This window comes from Megalops cyprinoides, chromosome 21 (genome assembly GCF_013368585.1).
Source record: "Megalops cyprinoides isolate fMegCyp1 chromosome 21, fMegCyp1.pri, whole genome shotgun sequence".
NCBI classification, from domain to species: Eukaryota; Metazoa; Chordata; class Actinopteri; order Elopiformes; family Megalopidae; genus Megalops; species Megalops cyprinoides.
In genome coordinates this window covers 21,963,812-21,987,541 of record NC_050603.1, presented here as the reverse complement: position 1 = coordinate 21,987,541, position 23,730 = coordinate 21,963,812, and the positions used below count along the sequence as shown (strand labels likewise).

Here is a 23,730-nt window from a genome sequence, read left to right as displayed (position 1 = left end):
TAAAGGCTATTAAAATCCCTTTAACCCCTATGGGGCAGAACAGTGGACAGATGGCAACGGAGGGTACGCTTTGCTCTTTGACAATGCAGTGTGACTAGATGACTGCGACTCGGTCTATGTGTAGTTCTCTCTTTTCAGTGACAGTTCTTCTTCTGAATGAGGGAAATGGCTTCTTTACATATCATATTTCTTATTATTTGTAGGTATCACACAAATATTCATACAGGTATCCTTAGGGTTTCAAATGATTTTAAGTAAATAAAGCAGTAAAGTTTTTTCCTGTGTCACTTCAGTCTCATATGAAATTACTTAGAAGGTTACTATAAAAATACTGCATGAAAACAGACCATGTGCACCACATCATGGGATTGACGATAAAATAGGACATTTGATACGAACTGGAGACCTTGCAATAACACATTAGTTTCGAGACACAATTCATGATAAAAGACACTGAGAACAGCTTGAGAGGAAAGATACAGTATGCATGCAATAATCTAGCACTCATTTACTAACAGAAGATGCGTGCTGCAATGTGAAGTGGCAGGATTTGTATATAGACCTTGATTTACTCCCGAGGCCCCTCTCTTCAATGCGTTTGTTGTTTTTAGATTCCTTAAATCCTGATGGAAAAATAATATCACGCCATCTTTCTTTTCCACTCTGGAAAGGCATTACCAGGCCTCTTTTCACAAGATTATTTTTAGGTTGCTAAGCAACATCAACAGCCTCTAGGTGGTGGTGACAGGGGGGTGTTGAGTCAGATATTATACAATATATGGGGGGGATTCCTTGATATCTATGAGCCACACTCACCGAATGGGCCTTTTGTGGGAAGAACCGAACGGCGCTTACTGTCCGGACGAATGATCTGACTGAATCTGAGTATTCTCTTCCTTGTATCCTCTCAGTATTTTCCTATTTTGCCCATTACATGCAAGCAAAATGTAAACAGACATTTTGAAATCCTAGCCATGTCTGTGCTCCTCATATTTGTTTTGAGTTCTGAGCCTCCTACATGGCTGCATGCTATTGTAATATACCTCATTATTCTCCCTGCTTCAGTGCCTGCATGATGTGCCTCCGTCCTAGCCTCCTCCATCCAGGCTGAACTACTTCATGAGTCCCACATGCATGCTAGGGCTTATCCAGCATAATCTCATGTAATGTAATCTTTATAATAGTCTATTTTACTGTATGTTTCACCCCTGCTGCCATTGTAACAGCTGACCCCACAGGCTGGACGGGACAATCCCATGGGACCTGCCTGACAATGCTTTCTTTCTTAGCCTTCCATGTCACATGCCTCCCTTAGCATTCAGTGTTTCAACCAAGGTTTCCAGCATTCCAGTTTGTATGGGGCATTTCTATATCAGCTGAACAGTCCCATCTGATTGTTCACACACGCCTCTTCAAAGAGGTCCTTGTGAAAAGTTATGAATTTCAGAACATTATGTGTGTGTGTGTGTGTGATGGGGGGAGGGTGTCTCTGATTAGGCTTGATCCAGGACCTGGACCTGCCATACAGTCAGTCCTCTTGTCCAAATGTATCATTTAATGCTATGCTAGGACTGGACAATGTGTACATAAAATACATGCATATGGTCAGGTATTCATTTAAGTTTATCACACAACATGTATTATAACATGTTACCCATTATAAAACAGACTGCACACAGTATTGTGCTGGAATACTAAATACCAAAGCATTTGTGATTCCATTTAAGCACAAATAACACATCTCAAACTCAGAGGGCTCACATTTATTGTCTGTATATGGGATACGTAAATACTTCCGGAAGTTTCTACCTTACGGTTTAGAAAATCGAATCGATGTAATAATGTACCCAACAGCAGACACATTTTAATATGCTACGGTGCAGCAATGGTTTATAAAAATTAACCCGTTTGGTTCTATGCACTGTTATTATATGGGTACTCTATAAAATGAATATTTATAGAGATAATTACCAGCTCTTGTTGTCTCTGCGTTATCTGAACTGTGCAAAATATGATTCAATCCAGCTAAGTTATTGTGCTGTTATGCATGCCAGACTGCAGTTCGTTAAAACACCTCCGTGCAGATTTTTGGATCAAACCATTGCTGGGCAGAAGGTGTAACACCTGTCACTCGTATATAATTCTAGGAAGAATGTATCGTTTACAACGTAAATAGTGCATCTTTTGTCTATGAAAATTTAATATACGGTGATTTACGTCATATGCAGGCCGCAGATATATTTTTACGAAAAATATGAAATGTTATATTTTACAGACACCCCTATTGTGCGGGTGGCGATGTCAACAATTGCCTGCAATGGCGTTGTCTAGCGGTGCTCAGTCTAGGGCTTGCATGTCAAATTGATGCAATTGGAGGCACGGTGGACAACGGCTAGTGCAGGAAATGGGCAAGGCTCAATGAAAGTGTTGACTAGGAGTACATCCATTATTTATTCAGTGCATTTCATGTGAACTCTGCGACTATGTTCATTGGGATAATACTCATTGATCATATCATCTCTATGAACGAAGCAGAGCACGTAAGTGGCGCTTTTGTTTTGCTCATTGTAGCAACAGCTAAGGAGAGTGTAGTTAACTTCTGCTTTTGACGACTTTCGCTATCATGCGGATATGCTTGCGTGCACAGGTCATTTTAAGAATTTGAATAATGAAAATGCAGGCTGTTTGTCTTATACGTAACTATAGTGTGTTTGAAATGTGGCCAGCTGTCATTTAATATGCTGTGCGCGGGTCGATTTGCGTCTATTTGCCGTTTGCTCACTGTACCGTACTCTGAGTCATACATGTTATGCGTCGCTGTTTTTACTGTCTAATTTCAAAGAAAGTTCGCCATAGCCTTATCTCAGTCATTACCACTGTAACGATTTGTCAAACATATTTATTTATCTCAGTATGTAGAATAGGGGTAGCTGCAGGACGTAGCAATTTGACATCTCGGTGACTTGCATCTGGTGAACGGTGCTGCAACTACAGATGGGTACATTTATCCATGACCTTTTTGTTTTTTTTCAGACATTATTGCTGTGTGAATTCTAAAATCTTCAAATACTTTCATACATTGCAGACAGAAAATGATTTGGATGCTTGAAAGGAAATGATTACCTGCTGTGCAGACAACATATTTCCGATGTAGTCTAGGTTTAGGTGCAGTGTTTTGGAGACGTTGTCCAATGTTTCCCTTAAACATCATAAAACACGATCATTTGTATTTAATATTGAAACACATACATCCCCACAAAAAAGCGGATCGGCAGTTATTGCCACGGGGTTGAGGTTCGACTTGTTATCGTGTTAAGTTCCGCAGCATGAAATCTTAATTCTCAATAAATAGCTCGTACACCAACGGTAATTCTAAATACCGACTAAATGGATTGATCATTTTCGGTGGTCCTATCTCACACCTTTGTTCTTGAAACACGTCTTTTCCGGACGTGGTCTTACTAGAAAGGAACGTGTTTACAAGCGGAGGTAAAGCTCTTCAACGGAGGTGATTATGCAGCATTCAGTGGGGAGGTGTTAGAGAACCAGACCCTACAGGAGCTTGAGAGAAACGGTGCCTGTACTGCTAACCGGCACCGGAATGAGAAAATCAATCCCTGTCTTCTCGGCAGAATGTGCGTCAAGTTTATTTTATTTGTTGTCACATTCTGCGCACGTCATACAGTGCGCGCTTTGACATTTCCACGTCCAATTTTATTTTCGACTGCAGTTTCCCTCCTTCGTTTTGTTTTGCTTTTGCTTCACTGAATTCATGTATGTGGAAAGACACATTCCATGTAGTAACTCATGAAGTAACCACATAATGTAAACATAATGTAACATATAAATATGTTCTTTGTCAAACATATATTGATAACAATAGATTATGTTCACAGCCTCAACGTTTTAGTATTGGACTTACCAATTATTATTCATTACTTTTATGGGCTATGTATACCTTGTTCAGACATGTTTATACACACTTTAAAGCACATGTAGTGATGTATTTTTGGTAGCACAAGAATATCAATAACTTTTTAAAAACATGACATACCAAATAATTACCAAGTAGTGCAATAATTCTGTATACAAACAAAAGCCAGACAGAGCAGATGGTTGTGATTGTAACTCTTGGTGTTTCTTCTGTTCCTGTAGCTGTTGTGTTCCCTCCGAGAAAATGTGAGAGGAGAAGGGATGGAAGATGAGATTTGAGAAGCCGAAGACGCAGAAGTCTCCTGCTCCTCTGAAGCGGACATGCTGAAAACGGAGGCATCTGGGGAGAGGTCCACACTGCGGAGTGCCTCCCCCCACCGGAACGCCTACAGAGCGGAGTTCCAGGCCCTGAAGAAGGCCTTCGACCAGCCCAGGCAGGATGGTGACCCCAAGCAGAAGGACGAGGAGCGCGCCAAGCAGCCGCGGGGCCGGCAGTATGGTGCCCACGTCAGCCGCATCAAGAACATGTTCATGCAGATGGGCACAGAGAACGGCGGGGCCTCTGCCAAGGGCAAGGCGGCCAGGGACAGTGCACCGCAGAGGCTGACCAAGCCCACCAACTTTGTCAACCGGGCGGATGGCTCCGTCATCAAGCTGCAGCCCTCGTTCGGCGAGCGGCCGGGCGGCTCCAACTCCAAGTTCTCTGAGACGCGGAAGCTCTTCGAGCAGAGCTCACGCCGGGGCTCACCGGTCTACCCCCCCTCTGGCCGGGACAAACGGGGCTCCCACGAGCACCTGGATGACTGGAGGGGTGCGCGCTCCAACCGGGGCAGCAACGACTCGCTGGACAGCCTCTGCTCCCGCACGGAGGCGGCGTCCCCGACGGTCAGCCAGCTGAGCGCCGTGTTCGAGAGCGCCGACGCCCTCCAGGTGGGGGCGCTGCGGAGGGCCGGCGCGGGGCGGGCGCTCTGCTCCCCGGACGGCTCCCTCCGGTATGGCGAGCTCAGCGAGGACGACGGCAGCCTGCGGCAGTCACCGTCTCGCGGTGGGCAGGGGCCCCGTGAGGCCAGGCACGTGCTGCCGGTCTCGTCGTCCTCGGAGGACCTCCTCAGCCCCAGCCCGCTGTCAGAGGCAGTGGACGCGGGGCAGGGGCTCCAGGGCGCCCCCCAGTGGAAGGAGGGTGACGAGACAGGGGGCGAAACTGCGGCCGAAGGGGACGGGCCTCACCAGCTGAGGCAGGTGGGGACGGCGACGTGCACAGAGGCGGTGGGAGTCTGCACGGACCCGACTGCGACCGTGACGGCCACGCACAACGAGACCCCCGGGAGCGTCCGTGGTGAGGACCACAAAGGCGCGCGAGACCGCACCGCTGAGGATTCTGCTGTGGCTGCCGATGATCAGGTTAAGGAGCCCGGTGAGGAATACAGTGGGAATGAGAGGGTGATCTTCAACGCCGATGGCGACGCCTGCTACCAGGGCTGGGGGGAGAGCTGCACGGACCCCGAGGATGAAGCGTATGGCGACGAAGACGCTTCCTACGACCCTGGCTCAGAGATCAGGGAGATCCCGGGCCTGCCTGACGAAGAGGAAGAGGAAATCCCCAAGGGGAGGAAGATAAGATTCAGCACTGCTCCAATGACAGTGAGTTTGTCACCCTCCTTTGTATGATTTATTAGTAGTTTCTTATGCTGTTTAACCTAAAAAATACAATACTATTAACAGATAGACAATGGAAAGATCCTGTTTAGTCATTTTTTAGTTATTTTTGATCATTCTGAAGCCAATTGTGGGTTGATGATTTCATAAAGCTCCACTAAGCAATCAGTCTTCAATGTGGCGACTATTAAAGGATAATGGAAGAGTTATTCATGAAGCAAAATTTAACAAACAGCAGGTAACTAAGCAGCCATCGCACAACCATGCATTTCATATAAGGGGTAGGCCAGGTCCTGGAGTGCTGTTTGGACCCCGGTGTTGCCTGCAGGGTAGGGCGCGGAGGAACGGTGACCTGTAAGTGAGTCAGTTTGGCAGCACTCCCAGTTGGTTTTCACACTTCCGCGGACCTGGCTCACTGAAAAGCTCTCCTGTTTTCAAATCCCGCTAACTCTGATATCGCAAGGATCCCATCTTCAGGTGCGATAACGGCGAAGGCACAGATGAGTGGAGACATGTCTCCAGATGAGGGGAGGCGATAATTACCATCTGCCAGTTTCTCCTGCTGCCTGGTGAGATTGTTCTAATGATCTCACTGTTCTAATAATATTTTATTCGCCCTCCGAAACCTTTACCCAGTCCCTTAGAGATCCATAACTTACATATCTGTGTAATAAGTGCCAGCAGTTTTAAATGTTACTGTTACCCACTGCCATCAAATCTCCAATATTAATACGTGCTGATAATTACCTCCGTTTTATTACCTTTACAGTTCCCCCTTTGCTACACAGTGCATTCCAGATTTGTAATTTCGAAAACATCAGGAAGCCAACAACAATTTCTCAAGCCCAGAATCACATGTATACTCACCATATTTAATGAAATTGCGTCCTTCCTGAATTGTACTGAAACGTAATTGGAAAGCAGTGGTAGGTCTTCTCGTGGTAACATGGAACCTGTTTCCTTGTTGCTAAGCCATTTGCTACCAAGTGTGAGGAAGCAATGCTCTTTGAGAAAAGTGTACTACCCAGCGAATGGCAATTTCTTTTTTCTTTGGAAGTGTAAATTGATCCGTACCAGTAATCTGCTAGCATTTTTGCACCATTTGTACCATGTGTAAAATGGAGGTCAGGAGGCATTTGACAGCATTTTTATATGGGTTTTGTATAAGAGTAGCCTATAGGTTCATGCAGTGGCCTTCCTGTTTGTTTTATTGCTTTACAGTTAACATTAACCTTTATATACAAAAAAGCTGTACAGAGATTTTCTGTAAGTTGTGATATAAGATAAAGATCAACGCAAGCAGCCCTTAGGTTTAGAGTTGTTCTGCTTTTTTCAAGGAAAAGTGGTGTTAAATCACTAATCCGTCACCCCACTGGAATCTTTGAAAGTCACTGCGTGGTGAGGTTAGCTGGAAGAAAAGGTCAACTACTCCAGTTACTTTTTTAGAATATTTTATATTCTTAGTGTTTCTTAATCAGATCGTATTCCCATGCTATGCTCAGTTTAATTTGCAGTTTAGCCCACTAATTATCAACTTGATATATAGGTCTCAGCCATCCAATGCTGTTCTGTCATGGGTGTGATGTATAGCAGTTACACACATACAAAACTGCCTAGGCCTGCAACATGGTACAGTTTGCATTACACGTATGGTGATGTGGCATTATTAGGTTTAGTTGTTTCCTCACAAAAACTGTCTGCGCGATTACTTTCAATGAAGAGCAATACAAAATGCCTCATGGTCAGCCAGGGCCAAGGTAAATGGTCTGTTTATTGCTTTTCAATTTCTTTTTGTTCCCCTGTCTTCTTGGCTGAATTGTTCAATAGTTTCTGGCATTTCTTTGCCAGACAAGGTGTAGCTGTTGCTCCTTAATCATGTGGAATATTTAATAGAGGCTGCAATTTTCACTGGAGGATTACCAAAAGGGTTCTTTGTCTATTCTTTAGAATACAGAAGAACGATTTTACAGAAAATGTCATTCTGTAGGAACCCTGCATAAAACAGGACTTGGCCTGGAAGAGGGCAAAGTCAAGGCACTGAATAGAACTGTTTTTTTGTTAATCTTACTTTTTCCTCCCTTAATATTTCTTAGTGCCTCTTAAATCCGATAAATCGTTTCAGCATCTAAGCTGTTAAACCTTAATTAATCTAGAAATCTTTTGGAGACTGTCATCAAAGCCAGCTCGCAGACTTGTGGCAATAAACAACAGAATGTTGGGCTTTTTTTTTACATTAATTGCTCACAAATGGGGAAATCGAAAAGGGAAACTTCAGTCTGTGATGGGATTACTCCACATCTGAAGCCTTCAGCTGTATACTTCATTTTTGCAACCACTGCAATCAATAAATCCCAGTGGATTCATGAAAAACCATTTGTGGTTTTTGTTAAACACAAATATAGAAAGATATCACCCTTTATTTTAGCAATCTGTTTGATCTTTCTGCCACCATTCATTTTCAGGGTTCTGATGTATGTAAATGGGTCTTTTTGTTAACAGTAGATAGGAAACATACTACTAGTGCAATCAGTCAGTTTGAGAGTATTTTCAGGAGTATTTTGTGTAAGCCACTTGACTGCTGTGCTTTCATAACATGGGACTGTTTACCAATTCAACATGCCTCCAGATGTCAGCACATGCGTCTCCCTTCAAAGTCAGCAATGCTTAAACATCGTCACAGTGCAGGGCAAGGCCCTATGAAGTCCAGCAGCAACCCCCATGACCGACAGACCCGGACTGGACTCACCGATCCAAGTCACGGGCTCGCTGACTCACTCGTGTCTGAGTGTCTCAGACTTGCTATGTCGTGATGAACAGATGGAGGGGGGGGGGGGGGGGGGTTGAGGGGGCTGTCTGAAGTCCACAGTGAGAGATTCCTCATGCACTCCTTCTAAAGGGCCCTGCTCCATCTCTCCCACTGTCCCCTGATAATTATGTCACCTGAGTCACCTGATCAGTCTCACCCAATGTCTCAAACAGTGTTTGAAGTACTTGCAACTTTTTTTTACCTCCATCAAACCATCTCGATTTCTTAATAGAATGCAGTGTAAGATGGGAGTCAAATCAGCTCACATGACGCCCCAAAATGATTGCGCACTTTGTATGTTGTGCTGCAGATATTTTGTGAACTGTAGGTTTAGGTGTCTGTAGGTACTGTTGGTGTTGTGCGTGATCAGCATTGCCAGATTGATCAGTGGTATCCATCCCAGTCAAAGCAAACAAAAAAACTCTAGCCTCTGAAATTAGCCCAAATTAAAGTGAACTGGAGTGAAAGAATCTGAAACCTTCAATCTATCCCAGAGTCTACATATTTGAAGTAGGCCATTTTGACCTGGAATCTCAATTATTATCCTCTTATGTGCTCTGGTAGAGTACTGCTAGATGTGCTGGATGTCTTGAGACACAATCAGGGTTTTTTTTTCCTCCTTCAGAGTTAATAAGAATATAGTAATGTCATCCATCATGGAATGCTCCAAAATGCCTTTCATTGCACTGTAATTTACCTCAAGCACCTCATCATAAATAGCCAGCTGTATTAATATTTCAGAGAGTCTGCATTAAGGTTGTGTAGACATAGGCTTACTCTTATGTGGAAAGAGAACACATTTGTGTGTGCTCATGTGTAGAAATAGCTAGAAATAATGCATTGCATTCTTAGGCACACCAGGCTTAACAACCACCCAAATTTTGACAAATGAAGACCAATGTACACAATAACACATGCGTTACTTTAGCTTGCAGCACTATTTTGATTATTGTATAGATTCACTGTATTCTCATAAAATGATTTCCCAATCCCAAGACTAGAGCTTTCAGGTCATACTTACAAACAGACTGAGAGTATTTAAGCTGTGTTGCGGCACATCCGGTTTTGTCTTTTACTCATAAAATTTACAACTGAATGATATGTTACTAGAGTTTAAGTGCTTTGTGCAGCTATGAAATGCTTCTAGGTTTTCTCTGTTCTCCCTGCGTTTTTAGAAACCCTGGCTTTTCAAAGCTGACACCAAATGTGGGAGTGAGAGACATTAGCCTGTAAGAGGTTTTCATGATCGCTTCTTCCTTCCAAGAAACGCGAAAGGATTTATGTCCATTTATGGATCGATGCACAATGGCTTAATAACCGCCTTTGTTTCTGTCGAGTTCGGAACCATGGCAGGCTGCATCTAGCCATCACTGGAGAGACCAGATTGGAGCAAAGTCCCGCAACGAAGCAGGCAGCCAGTCACGCCGCTTGAACACTATGTCAGTAGCAGTGTGCGGAATCAGCTGAGGCAGTTTCACTGAACGCTGTCATGTGAGGTCATTTTTCCTGAGCAAAGATCACCACGGGGGAACTGAAAGCGGCTCTCTGGGGGTTTTGCTTCGGGCCCCGACCGCAGCCCGCTTCGCCAGCGCCGGAGGCCGTTCCCCTCGCCCCTGCATTATTAACGATGTGGCGTTTTTTTGTTTTGATTATTTCAGTGACATCTGACCTTCCTTAGTTGAATTTTTAACGATCCGGGGGAACACGACACCGTTCTGTGGTCTAAACCGGTAAATTCAGACCGGCGGTGTCAGGCGCCCCGGTCTCCCGCTCTGACACCAGCGTGGCGAAGCACCCCGTATTGTTCTCGCGCCCACCCCCCCCGTCCCACCCCCCTCCACAGCGGCTGGACAGGCTCGCCAGTGACACAGTGGCCCACATTGTTGTGAAGTGCGTGATACCCGTTCACCGGTCTGGAACCCTGCCCTACGTGTTAGACCCGACAGCGAAGTCAGACATATACGCGTCTCCTCGTGCTGTGCTGGTTGGAGCACTTCAGCATAGACTGGGAAAGCTGAAAGCATTTTAACTCACTTCAGATATGGATATCAAATAGACCTAAATAAGAGTAATATGATAACAGACTTAAAAATATAACGAATTAAAAATTAAATCATTAAATAAATTGTGAGTTATTATTAGAATAATTATTATTATTACTACCATAAGTACTACTAATAGCTCTAATTAGTTTTAATATGGGTAGTGGTAATTTAGAGTTTTGACCTTTCAGAAAGTGAACATGGAAGCAGTAATGGGTAATGTTTGACAAGGCTGAATAATGTAGCTGTGGAATAAAGGAGTTTGCTTTGGCTTGAGTTTTTACAGTATAGTATTATAGTGAGCTGGAGTCCTCAGTGGTGTGAAAGGACCTTACCCACGTGTTCCGTGCGATGCGTGCGCAAAATGAAAGGAGCCGTTGTGGTGTTGCGTTTAGCCGCTGCTGTTTGCCTCGGCCTTGAAGGAGCTCCCTCTTGCTGTGCGTGTGGGTTGCCCGTTGGCTGGAGTCAGGGCACCCAATGGTAATGTGCCCTAACAGGATTTCAAAATGCATTCTTTGGCAGATAAGCTGCCTACAGAGTCAGCAATTTGTTGATTTCTCAGTGCCGTGATTTATTTCTTGACCAGGACGACTTTGTAAACATCTGCAGACATAGCTGGACGAGCCAGGTTTTAGCGCATTGAGGCGTTCGCCAAAATATCCCACCTGACTCAAATCTGACTCATCAAAGCAGGATGCAGTGAGCTTTGTTATACAGGCATCAATAAAGTGGGTGCACTTAAAAAAACAAGAAGCGTCATGCGACGTGAGTTGAGGAACGGCTGTTTGAAAGTAGCTTCAATGAACTCTCTCCAGCATGAGTCAGGAGAATATTGCTGTAGGCAAGTGCAGCTTGGAACGAGTAGACTGCGTGTTGGAGTTTGCAATATGCAGAGCAGTCAAGGTGTGTACTGATGCGTTTCAGGCCGTGTGATTATCAGGAGAGAGGATCTTGTGTGTCTCTGCTGTGAGACTACATGGATTGTGTGGTACAGAGACACCCAAAGTGGCATTTAATGAGTCCTCATGCCGTATTTGCCAAAGTCCCCCCCCACCCCTTGCCTGTCACGTCTCGCCCCCCCCAATCTCAACACCCCCATCCCTCATCCCACCTCCACAGCCTATCCTCCCTGTCTCTCACACCCTCCAACACACACACATAAACACACACCCTATTTGAAGCATTTGTCTGACAGCCCTGGTACTCTGAATATTGTGCACCTTGAAAACCCAGCTCTCTGCTCGAGCACAGACAGACTTCCTCTGGTGCTAATGCTTGACCAGGTCACTTAAGAAGGTGAACATAGGACACCAAGGACCAGCTGAAATAAAATCGAGGGGGTGCCGGAGACTGCTCTGTGTTCGGTGTTCATCACATGCAGGCCTGGAAGGGCCAACGACCCCTCTGCAACCGTAGAATATTCCCCAAGACATCCCCAGAGCTGCCAGGAAAACATATGGGGATGAGCAGAATCACAAGAGATGAAATATGAATTAGGGGAGGAGGATGTTTGTAAGAGAGCCTCAGCCTGGAAAAAAAGCTGTCCTCCCCTTCTCACTGTTAATGACTAAGCGATCCTGTATTCATGTGATGCAGCACGGTGCAGTACACTGTGCAAACAGCTGGAGGGAGATGAATGCAGAGGTCTGTGACTACAGTGGGCTTTTCATGGAACTAGATCAGGCTGATTTAACAGCCCAACAAAAAAGATGTAGTTTTAAATCAAAGGAAAGATTTGGAGCTGATAGGTGATAACATAACAGAAGCACCGTGTTATGTTCAATGGGTGCCTGCTGCCAGTGATACCGCTCCACAGCTTTGGAAGGAGAGAGAGAGAGAGAGAGAGAGAGAGAGAGAGAGAGAGAGAGATGGGACAGTGCAAATGAGGAAAGTGGACTGTTAAGAGCAAGATGAGAGAGAAAGCCAGGACGGTGGAAGTCATTAGATTTCTGCAGTTTTGCTTGTTCGTAGTCGCTAATCGTAAAGCCGCTCAATGGAATGAAGGATTCCTTGCCGGGGCCTCCCGAGGCATCTGTGGCTGTATCGAATCTCCAAGCTGTCATCTCGCGGCAGGGGCCTCATATCTCACCATCTTGCCTCATATCGGGCGAAGCCCGCGAACGCTCTTCCTGTTGTCATCGAAATGTCCTCGTGGTGGGTGTGGCCGTGTCATCGCTCTGCCCTGTGCCTAATAGCCGTACGAGGCGGACCCCTGTTACATAATAACTCCACCGCTGAAATGGAATGATAGATTACAGCAATATAACTGAAGCGCACTGAGGTTCCACCAGCCGAGCTGCAAGCAACAGAAGCAAATAGATGGACTGGATGCGCAGTATGCTATTGGATGTACAATTTTAAGGCCAAGCTGCTGTCAATGCATCAGAAGCCATAATGTGGCCATAAATTGCCATTATCATAGCAAGATATGAAGAAGGGGGAAACTGTGTGCTAGTCTTTGTTCACTTGCAATGGAATTAAATGAACTAAATAACCATTTTTACTTTTTTCAAAGGCAGCCTCCAGATTAAAGTTTCTGGCAAAACCTGAGCATCTCATAAAACGAAACTATGCATTAAAAGTGTTGCAGACAGATGGAAATGCAAACATTTTCCCTGTACAGCGCACATTTTTAATAAAAGCAAGAAACATTCAATAAAAGAGTGCCCTTGTTCTGTATCAAATGTGAACTGCAGCAGGGGAGTACAGCAAAAGGAAAACCATAAAACAAACAAATTTGAATAGGCAACGAGGGCTATTTTGTCAGTCAAAAAAATGTAACACAAATCACATGCAAATTTCTAACCATCAAATGGATTTTTGGAAGACAAAGAAGTGTGTCATGAGCTTGGGGAAGCAGTAGGGTAAATTTGAGGAATTTGTTGGGCTCCCCAGTGAGAATGCTAGACACCATTCTGCCAGCTGAAACCTCTCTCAGGAGGAAAGAGGGGAATGTAGGGGTCACCTGTCTCATTGGGGAGCTCCATCCTGTACAGCAGACTCCCAGTCCAGGGTCTGCAGTGTTTAGAGGTTTTTATTCATTTGGCTGGTGCTGATTGGTTGTCTAGGTGTCTCATAGGGCCGTCACTGCAGAGGGCATGACGCGCGTGTCACAAGAGCAGCCGATAGAACAGCTAGGAGCACATCAGGGCCTAAGCGTCCAACTGAAAACAGTGCCAAGGTACAGCAATGCAAGCTTGTGCTTTCAGGTGATGCGGTAATGAAGTAAAACCGCGATCGAACCAGTATCTTACCTTATCACGTACTCATTGTACTTAAAGATTATCATGAAAGCAGCATTTCCCTGTTGTGTTATTATGTACACATTGTATCGAACGGTGGTCATAAAAGCAGCATTAGCTTAAGGTCTTGTGTACACATTGTATTGAAGAGTGGTCAGAAAAGTGGACTTACATCATGTGCACATTGTGCAGTAATCCATTTAAGCATTACATTACCATACATCATGCTAACATTCAAATAGCAGTAAAGTAATCAGGTGCTACAGTAAGTGGTACAGTAAGCAAAGGATGTTCCCAGGTTCAGGGAGTCCTGTCTGAAGCAGTTCAATATGAATGACTGAGGAGGACAGGCGGACCATTCCGCGGTAGCTCATTCCACAGCTGAAGTGATACTGAGGAAAAGAGGGAAATTTGGGGAGGGCAGGAACAGTCATGTAGACCAAAGACATCAAAGAGTAGAGATTTAACAGCAGTATGAAGCTTGCTGATTGACTGAATGCAGGGATGAGCTGTGCCATTGACTGGTATCAGGGATTCAGCTTTGTCGCTGGCTGCGATTGGTAGCCAGTGGAGAGGGAGGCGGAGGTGTGAAACATTGGCATAATTTGAAAGGCTGAACACCAGACGGGCATCTAAGCTCTTACTGAATGAGGTGAAAAAGTTGGTGGCACACATAGGGAGGCCAGCCAGCATGGAGTTTAAGCAGCCTAACCAGGCCACCACGCGGGTCTGTGCCAGGTCTTGGGTGAAGCACAAATGGAGTCTTCCTCTGGAAGCTGCTGAGGGAGACCCGGTAGAATCCGGTCAACAACCCAGTGTAATGCTCAACATGAAAGAGACTTTTCAGTCAATGGTGATGCTGAGATTCCTGGTCAAGATGCACAGGAAGGGTGCAAGGTTAGAACTGAGCAGGGCTATGGAGGGATGAGGGTTACGGCCAGCAAATAGAGCCGGGCTGTCTTGGACAGGTTGACCTTAAACTGATTGTTCGTCATCCAGGTAGAAATCTCTTAATACCAGAATGTCTGACTATGAAATCCTTCATCACAAATCACACGGATCACAACTTTCTCAAAGAAGAATCCAATTTTTTATATCATCAATATTCCTGTGAGCGAGCCTTGCATAAAGTAACAGATAATTCATTGATATTAATTTCCCAGCTTGAAAGTGTGGATGCAGATATCAGCGCGGTGACTCATCATTTAAGCAGAGGAAGCCGAAGCCTCATACAGTAAAGCGCTTGGGGCAAAAACACAGAGGGGGCTGCTTATTCAAACATTCAATGTTGGAAGTGTCTTAATGTTCGGATATAAAATATATTCAAATGCACATCCACAGGAGAAATATGAGAGCAGACGCTCATAAGAGTGCAAGAACATACCATGGGCAGAAATAACTCAGCCTCGAGATTTGGTAGAAGGAGAGCAGACCAGGTCTAAGCCTGATATCACAGAGTTCAGGTTTGGTACAGATCACTCAGGCATGTCATGTTGACTACGGCAGGAAGTAGTGCCACTCAAACAGCAGACCCGCGATGCCCGTTTTCGAGGGTGGCAGTGTAGGGGTGGGGTGCGGAGGAGATGTGCGCGGTTACATCACTCGGCTGTTGGCGGTGGGTGTACCCGCTTGTGTCAGCCCACATCCGCGGAGTCAAGGGCACTCCTTAGCCTCGGCCGGCAGCCGCGCGGGGCTCTCTGACAGAGTGTGAGAAATGCGGTCGGCCCCACACCTCCTCCCCTGCAACACTCCGTCCCACGCGAGAGCAGGGACGTCTGCGAATCTCTCTCTTTCTCTCTCCTTCCCACTCTGTCTCTGTCTTTCACTCTCACTCTATCTCTCTCCCCTTTTCTCACTAACCCACTCTCTCCCTCCCTCCCTCTCTCTCGCTCTCTGAGAGGCCCTCTTGGCACACAGGAAGTCATGTGACCCCCCCGAGCTAGACGGGCAGCGGCGCTCCGCTGAGTCGGTTCCCATGGGCCTGTCAAAGCGGCGGTGCACGCGGTGCTCTTTTCCAGCTATTACGGCAGAAGAACGAGAATAACAATAACCGTGCCGTGCGATCTGCATGCCCCAAATGTGCAGTTACTTATTTGGATGTGGCAGCAACATTTTAGTACCTAATGTGCTGCAACGATGCCAGGGTTAGTATGTATCTTCAGTACACTGAAGCCTTTTATAGGCAAGAAGGACCTCGGTGAAGTGATGGATAGCCGTACATAAAAGAACGACTACTACTATATGTATTATAAGTAAATAAAAATACATCTATAGCGTTTAGAGTGCAATCCATCTTCATTCTTCTAGTTTACATTTCTCGTGGTTGGCACCTAGCTACAAAAGGGAGCGTGTTCACTTTTTCACTGTTGTTAATTTGTGGCAGAAGGAGACTTGCCTTTTATGCTCTGCAAAAAGGCTCTGCTAACGGGCCTGAATTGGTGGGTGTGGCCGCTTGAGCCTCTCTTGTCGTTGTTACTAAATTAAAATGAGTTTTGCATCCATTTAATTTAGAATTTTTCTAGAGTAACACCCCCACCTTCTTCCCTGAGATGGCCTTTGGGTAAAGGAAACATTTGGATTGCTTGACATTTGTGTCTGAGCAGCCCACCCACCCCCAAAGCTGAGAGGCGTATCCGGCATTTCTATTGAAGTCATACCTTTTGGTTGTGTTTCAGCCTGCAACGCTTCACAGACCGCTCCCTCAAGGTCGAAAGCATTCAGCTCTCCTCTCCTGACGCTCCCTCAGAGTGCAAATACAGATCCAAAGGCTGTCTAATCCCAGTACTGCTGATTTGCAACCCGGCGGTGCGATTGTTTGTGTTTTAATAATGCACAATTGTTGATGACATTAAATGATTGATGATATCGATTTCAGAGAGAGGAAGCTTTTGTAGAAAGCACTCCAGAATTGCCATGTTCCAGCAGTGGATTTGGCTCTCACCCTCTGCCTGTCTGTGTCTGTGACCTTGGAGAAATCCTTGGAGAGACAAATCTAGATTTAAAAAAAAAAAAAAACGCTCATCATTTCGAATAAACTGGTCACTACAGCATTCATATGAGGCGGAGATATCATGTCATCTGATTAGTGATGCTGGCTTTGAATGACTAACAATATGAAAGAGGCTGCAGGGTAAACACCATGGTCTCATTAGCAGATAGATGATAACTGCATGTCTGCGGTAACTGTGAGTGCTGCACAACTGATTACTGTGAGGGAAAGTTCATCCCCAGTGCTGCTGCAGCGGTGCTTCAGCCAGTGAATATCTGTGCGTATCTGTGTATATCTGTCAGGAGCATCGTTAGTTTCACCACTGTGCATGCCAAACCTTTACACTGAAAATCACCTGCAGCGGTACAATCTGAAGCGACTGCTTGTGTTCGGGGGGGTGAACAGCATCAGGGGCCACGCACATGCAAATCAAGAGTGCCGGCATTACCTCTTTTCACCCGAATGGCCTCGTGTTTACCTTTACGAGGCAGTGCTGCTGTAGCACAGGCATGTACGCCAGCTGTTTATAACAGTTTGAGCAAACGTTCAGCGGTATCAAATGGCCATGTGGTGTTAAGGAGTGTAAAAGTTTGCTTTGTGTCCATGCGCAGGTTTTTAACACCTACTCGAACGAGGATTACGACCGGAGGAACGAGGAAGTGGATCCCGTGGCCTCGTCAGCAGAGTACGAGCTGGAGAAGAGAGTGGAAAAGCTGGAACTTTTCCCTGTTGAGCTGGAAAAAGGTGAATGAGCCGTCTTCATTTCTTTCACCATCTCACAATGGTCCACAAAGCATCCCAATGCTACCCAGCATGCTTTGCACTGAGCCTTCAATAGTGTGTGTGATTTGTTTGCTTTGAGCATTAGCATACATAACTGATGTAAAATGTAAATCATTTCCGCTGGAATATAAGGAGATGTCAAAATGTGTGTGGATATCTATCTGTCAGTTCAGTCATCCATTCTAGCTATTCATTCCCAGAAGGCTGTTTCTGGTATGGGGTAGGATTACAGTATTATGGAATTCAAAATGTTTAAATGCAAATATACACACTTGTAAAAACGCACACGCACACACACACACACACACACACACACACACACACAAACACACACACACACACACACACACACACACACAAACACACGCACAGAGACACTCACACACACTAATTTTGTCCTGTACTCTCGGGTTCAGATGATGACGGGCTGGGGATCAGCATCATTGGAATGGGTGTGGGTGCAGATGCCGGCCTAGAGAAGCTGGGCATTTTCGTCAAGACCGTCATCGAGGGTGGGGCTGCCGAGAGGGACGGCAGGTAAGAGGGATTTACAGTACAGCAGGGGGGCGGGATTAGAATGGGACTGCCCCTTTGCTTCCAGTGAATGTGTCAGTCAGCAACAGGAGAAAAGAGGGCAAGATGGCAGCCACAGAAAATGATCAGGAAGACCTGCAAAGGGTAGTTACCATGCTGAGTTACCATGCATACCATGGCAACTCAGAAATCATTCCAAATAAATAGACAGTTGCAGACCTTGCCACAGGACAATCTTTGTGTTCCTTGCAGAACTTCTAAGCAATCCTAGTCCACAAATGGTGTTAGTCTATGAGGTGCTTGCAGTGGAGCAGGGTTGTGAGAGAGGTTACGCTCCAGCATCTTGTACTGAGTGAAGTGCTGTGTACTTTAATGAAATGTGAAAGTGGATGGCCCTGGCAGAGGACTGGGTTGGACTCTCAGGCCTGTTCTCAGGTGTGTTGCTGTGGGTGGAAAGCGCTAGCTGTCTGAACTGCGATTTCCTCCCTCATTAACTCTCTGGCCAGCCCAAAGCAATTTTTAATAGCGCTATGAGCACAGGGAGGGCAACAGCCTTTGCACGAAGGTCGATATCCTGACCTCGATGCGTCTACATCTCCGACAGAATGCGCCGAGGGGACATTTGGGCTGGACTGCCACGTCAGTGAATTCAGAAATCTGTCCTCCTTCCATGGGATTGCAGACAAATACATGCATGTTACAGACTGTAAATCCTAACGTTGCTGTTCAGCAAGCACTGTCCCTGTGAGTGTCATAGCTTGTTTTTAACAAAATAAAGTGATTCCATATTTATCCAGCTAATCTAATGATTTACAGAAAGAGGATTCTGAACTGACGCCCATGTCGCTATCAAACCTAATTCCTGTTAATGAGTCGCACTCGGCCATTATCTTTTTTTTTGTGTTGTTTGTAAAATGGAATCCCACATTGTCACAGGTTCCCAACAGGCACAGTAAAATAACCTCATTTCCTTGGTTAAACCGCAGGCCTGTCGCAAGCCTTGGGCAATCCACTTCTTGTCCTGGCAAGCATCGGAGCTTGAAAATAATTCCTTCTGTCTGCTGGGCAGCAGTCGTCTCCCAGCAGCTGAATTAAAGATTGCCGCCAAAACACAATAGAGCCACAGTGGCTCTTGCATTTAGCCGTCTCCAAAAGCGCTCCGGGCACAGCGCAGTGTTTAAAATGAAACCCATCCTGGTAATGAAGCCGCGTTGAAAATGAGCCGTTCACCACAGGCCTGGAAACAGAACCGTCACTGCCCAAACTGCATGTGAGAATAGAGACCCGGTGATAGAGTGGCGTTGAGTTGATGCTGAGTGTTCAATGTGCCGGTGATGCTGAGGTTGCTGACGTGCGGCTGGCTCTCTCTCAGGATCAAGGTGAATGACCAGATTGTGGAGGTGGACGGGACCAGCCTGGTGGGGGTCACTCAGAGCTTCGCCGCGTCTGTCCTGAGGAACACACAGGGCGTGGTCAGGTGAGATATATACTCAGATACTCTAGATATACATTTATGAATATACCTCTATATGTACTGTATATTTTACATTTAACATTTACATTTAACAACTACTGTATGTTATTTATTCTATGGAAATTTTTCATGGTAATTCTGTCCATCATGAACAGAACAAAATACTCTATGAACTCTAAAAACAGAATTAATAAAGAATTTTATGTATTATATGCACACAGTTTATGGCTCATTAACTGTGTCATTTATGTGCATACATATGCAATAATTGCAGTTATGGGGTGTAAAACAAACTGAAAGAGACCGTAAGAGAAAAACTGGCAATGCATGTATTTGGATACTGTGATAGTGGATCATAATCAGAAGCAGCGCTTTATGTTCTGAAAATGTTGAGGAATGTTTAATCTAATTAAATGGGACACTTTTGGGACAGCCCTAAAGAGATGAGCGGCGTGAGTGGAATCCGGAGGCGATCGCTTAAAGGCTGTCTGTGGATGTGTGTCAGAGGCACTTTCCTCTGCGTGTTGAACTGCTCTTTATAGAAAAAGCACTGCAACTGAGACAGTGTGGATGGCAGCGCGGAGATTACAGAGGTGATACAGCTCTAGGTGATAGATTAGTAATGCAGCGATAAGAATGCATTCCAGGAACGGCTTACTCTCGCCAACGCTGCGTCCTTATATTAGGAGACAGCACACAAGAGGCTTAGGGCACATTAATGATCCACTTAGTGTTTAATAAGGGATAGATTAAACCGCAAACCGGCACTCAGAGACTCTCCAAGATGACCGGGCCCCTCGTACGACAAACCAGTGCTCTGCAATTCTGCAAGGCAACCGTGCCTGCTCCTGTCTCTCCATCTCTGGGGGTCAAAAGTTCAACCTCCAGACATCTGGATGTGACCTGATAGCCTGCAGTTTGTTGTCTTGGTCTACCGTGCATGGAGTTTGAGAATATTTCATTTTATTCTTTTCAAGAGCTTGTTATTTTTAGATGTGGGTCATTTCCAGTTGAGAGGTCTGTCCCTTCTTAGAAAAAAATTAAATTAAGCACCAGTGAAGTGACTGTAGAGAGAGTGCCCTCAGATTTATGAAATGCCTTTGATACTTTTGGATTGTGTTTTTCAGGGCTAGAGTCATCTGGTCCATTTCAGTTCAAATGTGTGTGACTTGGAATGAAATGGAGTCACAGTTTTGAAAGTTCTGGAACTGAAATTTAATCGAATTTTATTAATTATTAGTTCGTGCTGTGTCTGTAAATCAAATATCAAGTAATGACACCTACCAATAATCTATAAATCAAATATCCAGTAATAACACTTGTCATTGTGCCTTGAGGGAAAATTGTGCTCTGAAATCATAATCACATGCAGAAAATAAACAAAAGTACTTAACATCATTTTCCCATGGGTTGAATTCATGTTATTGCTGCAAGCTACAGTAGTAGTAATCAGATTGGAACTTCAGTGCCACATAATAATAATAATAATAATAATCGATTGCATTTATATAACTAACCATGACAAATGATCAGCACCCACCTGGGTGATGCATGGAAGCCAGTATAGGCCAGAATGCTGAGAATGCTAGGAGATATAGCGAATAATAAGGCAAATTAAATATGTTATATTTAGGACTTCAAGTCAATAAAACGGTATAGTGCAATAATCTTGGCCTGAGGAATGTAAAAAATAGCTGTTGTAAAATACAGATCAATTAATGTACATATACAGATAGCTATTTTGTTTTTTTTTTAATGGAACATATATTTAAAAACTGGTAGGTGAAAGCATAAGAGGACAGGTAGTAAGCGAATACACCTTCGTGGAAACACAATAAATAGCCTAGAAATGGAAACTGTGGCCATATTTGAATTCTGTTTGTAGTGAAGAGGGGTGAACATGGGGTGGCTGTAGGAAGGTGTCTAGGTGACTCAGGTCACCAAAAGGGCCCCAAACATTGTTTGATCCCCAGCTGATTTAAGACTACAGTAAACTTAGTGGGGTTAATAAAGACCTTATTTTCAAACTGATGCTGGCTGAATTTGACAATATTTGACAAACAGCAGGCACCAGTGAACAGTAAAGCGGTTGAGCGTTCAAAGAACCTCTCCGTAGCTCTGTGTGCTTTCCATTCCCCTCACCTGAAAGACTCTGGGTAATGGTCACTGTGGAGACTATTATCTCAACATATTTTTCCCTAGTCTTGGACTGTGTTTATGTGTATGTATATGTCTGTCTGGTTCCCTCTGGTTCTGTCTTTTTCTTAGTTACAATGCATCAAGTCTTATCTAAGCCCATATATCATTGGGATTCTTTGACTTTGACTTTGATTTCTTGACTTGCCAAAACAGCTCAAGTTAAAGCATGAATTACCCCTAAGTGGAGAAAAAATTCTGTCAAAGACTAATACATATGTCAAAAACAAACATGTGTCTTGATATATTTTCAAAGTTTAGTGAGGGATGATCAACATCACACATTATTAATGTCTTCTGTTCAATATAGACCTTTTTGATACCGTGGTAGAGCTAAGTGCTAATGTTATTGTCTGTATCTGGAGGCCCATTGCATGTTGATATATCAACACCCTTCTTATTAACTCCCAGTAATTTAATACAGATAACATTGTAATATATAATATATATTGTAATATATAATACTGTAATATACTCAGAAATATCAGCTTCATCCCATGAATATATTTCTTATTAATGCAAAGCTGAAATGTTTTGCTACATACCAAAACAGCAATAATTTACATGTTGTAAATGTATTGATTGAGCTAACAATATATATTTTCTATATAAAAATATGTTGTTGATATTTTTGTATGTATATTAGGATGAACAGGGTGGAGTACACCAAGTCTGTGCACATTTAGATGTTAATTTTGTCTATTCTGCTCTTTGTGAATGTATTATATTCTGCTACGCTGAACTCATTCCCATCCCTCTTACTCAGACAATCAAGCTGGTTTTTATGAGACCTTCAGCTCCAGAAGTGTGTTCTGTTTTATACTTTTAGCTTTCAAACTATCGCCTACACTGTCTCTGTCCCTCCTTTCTCCAGCACACAGCTAAATTATGCACTGATTGGTCTTTCTTTAAAGTGTCCTCACTCCCCAGTGACTTTAACCCAATGATAGTCTGTGCACTTGAAACAAAGGAGGCGGAAATTTTACATTTAAAGAGATCATTTTCATTAAACTGTTTGTGTTTGTTTTAGCTTGAATGACAGTCAAGTGAATATTCACTGAACAGTCCATGGCTACCCCTTTGTTTTTTAATTGTATCACGTGGCAGCATTCTACAGAGTTGTGAATTGAGACTAATTTTGTAGAGCTGATGTTTTTCCTGATTGGTCATTGCATCTCATTCAGACCTGTAGGCTACTTTAAGATACAGTACCCCTCAAACGTTTGGACACGTTTTGCACACGTTGGCACACCAAAAAAAGTGTTAAAAACAAATCAAAACTATTTTATATTTTAGATTTTTCAAAATATAAGATGTATATTTGTCTTGTGAATTTCATTTCACAACTTTCAAGCATTTAAGCCTAAGTCTTTAGATCAAAAATGTTTCTGAATGCATGTGTCCCATTATCTTAATCAGGTGTGTCCAAACTTTTGACTGGTACTGTAAATGGTATAGTATGCACCGTACTACCATACACAGCTCTTAACTGTGTATCTGAATAAACCTAAGATATTTAGAAACTGTCCATGGGAGGTTCCAAGGCTTTAGTGGGTGTAAGACTGAAGGACACAATCTTTTCAGAACTAAAAGAACTGGCACAACAGTCTCTCTGCTACAAGCTATTTTGTTATTCTGTTCTCTGTTAAACTGTCATAGAGTAAAGGAGGACAACCATTCAAGAATGTCAGTTAAATGACAGTTGATTCAGGCACAAGGCGATGTTCAGTTGTCAAGGAATCAAGCAGAACAAATATTAACTTATCATTATTAGCGAGGTCATCAGCGGCTGCAGTGCACTCGGGAGATTCTGCAGAGAGGACTGTGTGCGCAAGGCGTGGTGCACCATCTCTAAGTTAGTGTTGTTTGCTCTATGCGTATTGTAACAGCAGGGAGAGGAAGCATCCTGCTCAAAGAAAACATCATTAGAAACACCATAGTTGCATCGCCCTCCATCCTTCTAAGATAGCCCAGCCGCTGGGGGCGGTCTTTATTCCTCCCCCCTGCATACAGGCAGTTTACCTCTCCATCCATCCGTGAGGAAATTCAGACGTCCAAAGCGTGGATTTCCCATC

At 44.2% G+C, this 23,730-nt stretch overlaps 1 protein-coding gene across 2 annotated transcripts in view; it reads left to right on the top strand.

Moving 5' to 3' along the window:
* Positions 1 to 2,382: 2,382 nt before the first annotated feature.
* Positions 2,383 to 23,730, top strand: part of ppp1r9a (protein phosphatase 1, regulatory subunit 9A) — a 50,094-nt gene continuing 28,746 nt past the window's right edge. The window contains exons 1-5 of one of the 2 annotated variants that reach the window (XM_036555566.1): positions 2,383 to 2,540; positions 4,156 to 5,574; positions 17,280 to 17,412; positions 17,868 to 17,988; positions 19,358 to 19,462. In XM_036555566.1, coding sequence (XP_036411459.1) covers positions 4,255 to 5,574; positions 17,280 to 17,412; positions 17,868 to 17,988; positions 19,358 to 19,462 — 1,679 coding nt within the window. In that variant the 5' untranslated portion in view covers positions 2,383 to 2,540; positions 4,156 to 4,254. Of the gene's footprint in view, positions 2,541 to 4,155; positions 5,575 to 17,279; positions 17,413 to 17,867; positions 17,989 to 19,357; positions 19,463 to 23,730 lie in introns of those variants that run through there. The other variant, XM_036555567.1, reaches the window with a different exon arrangement.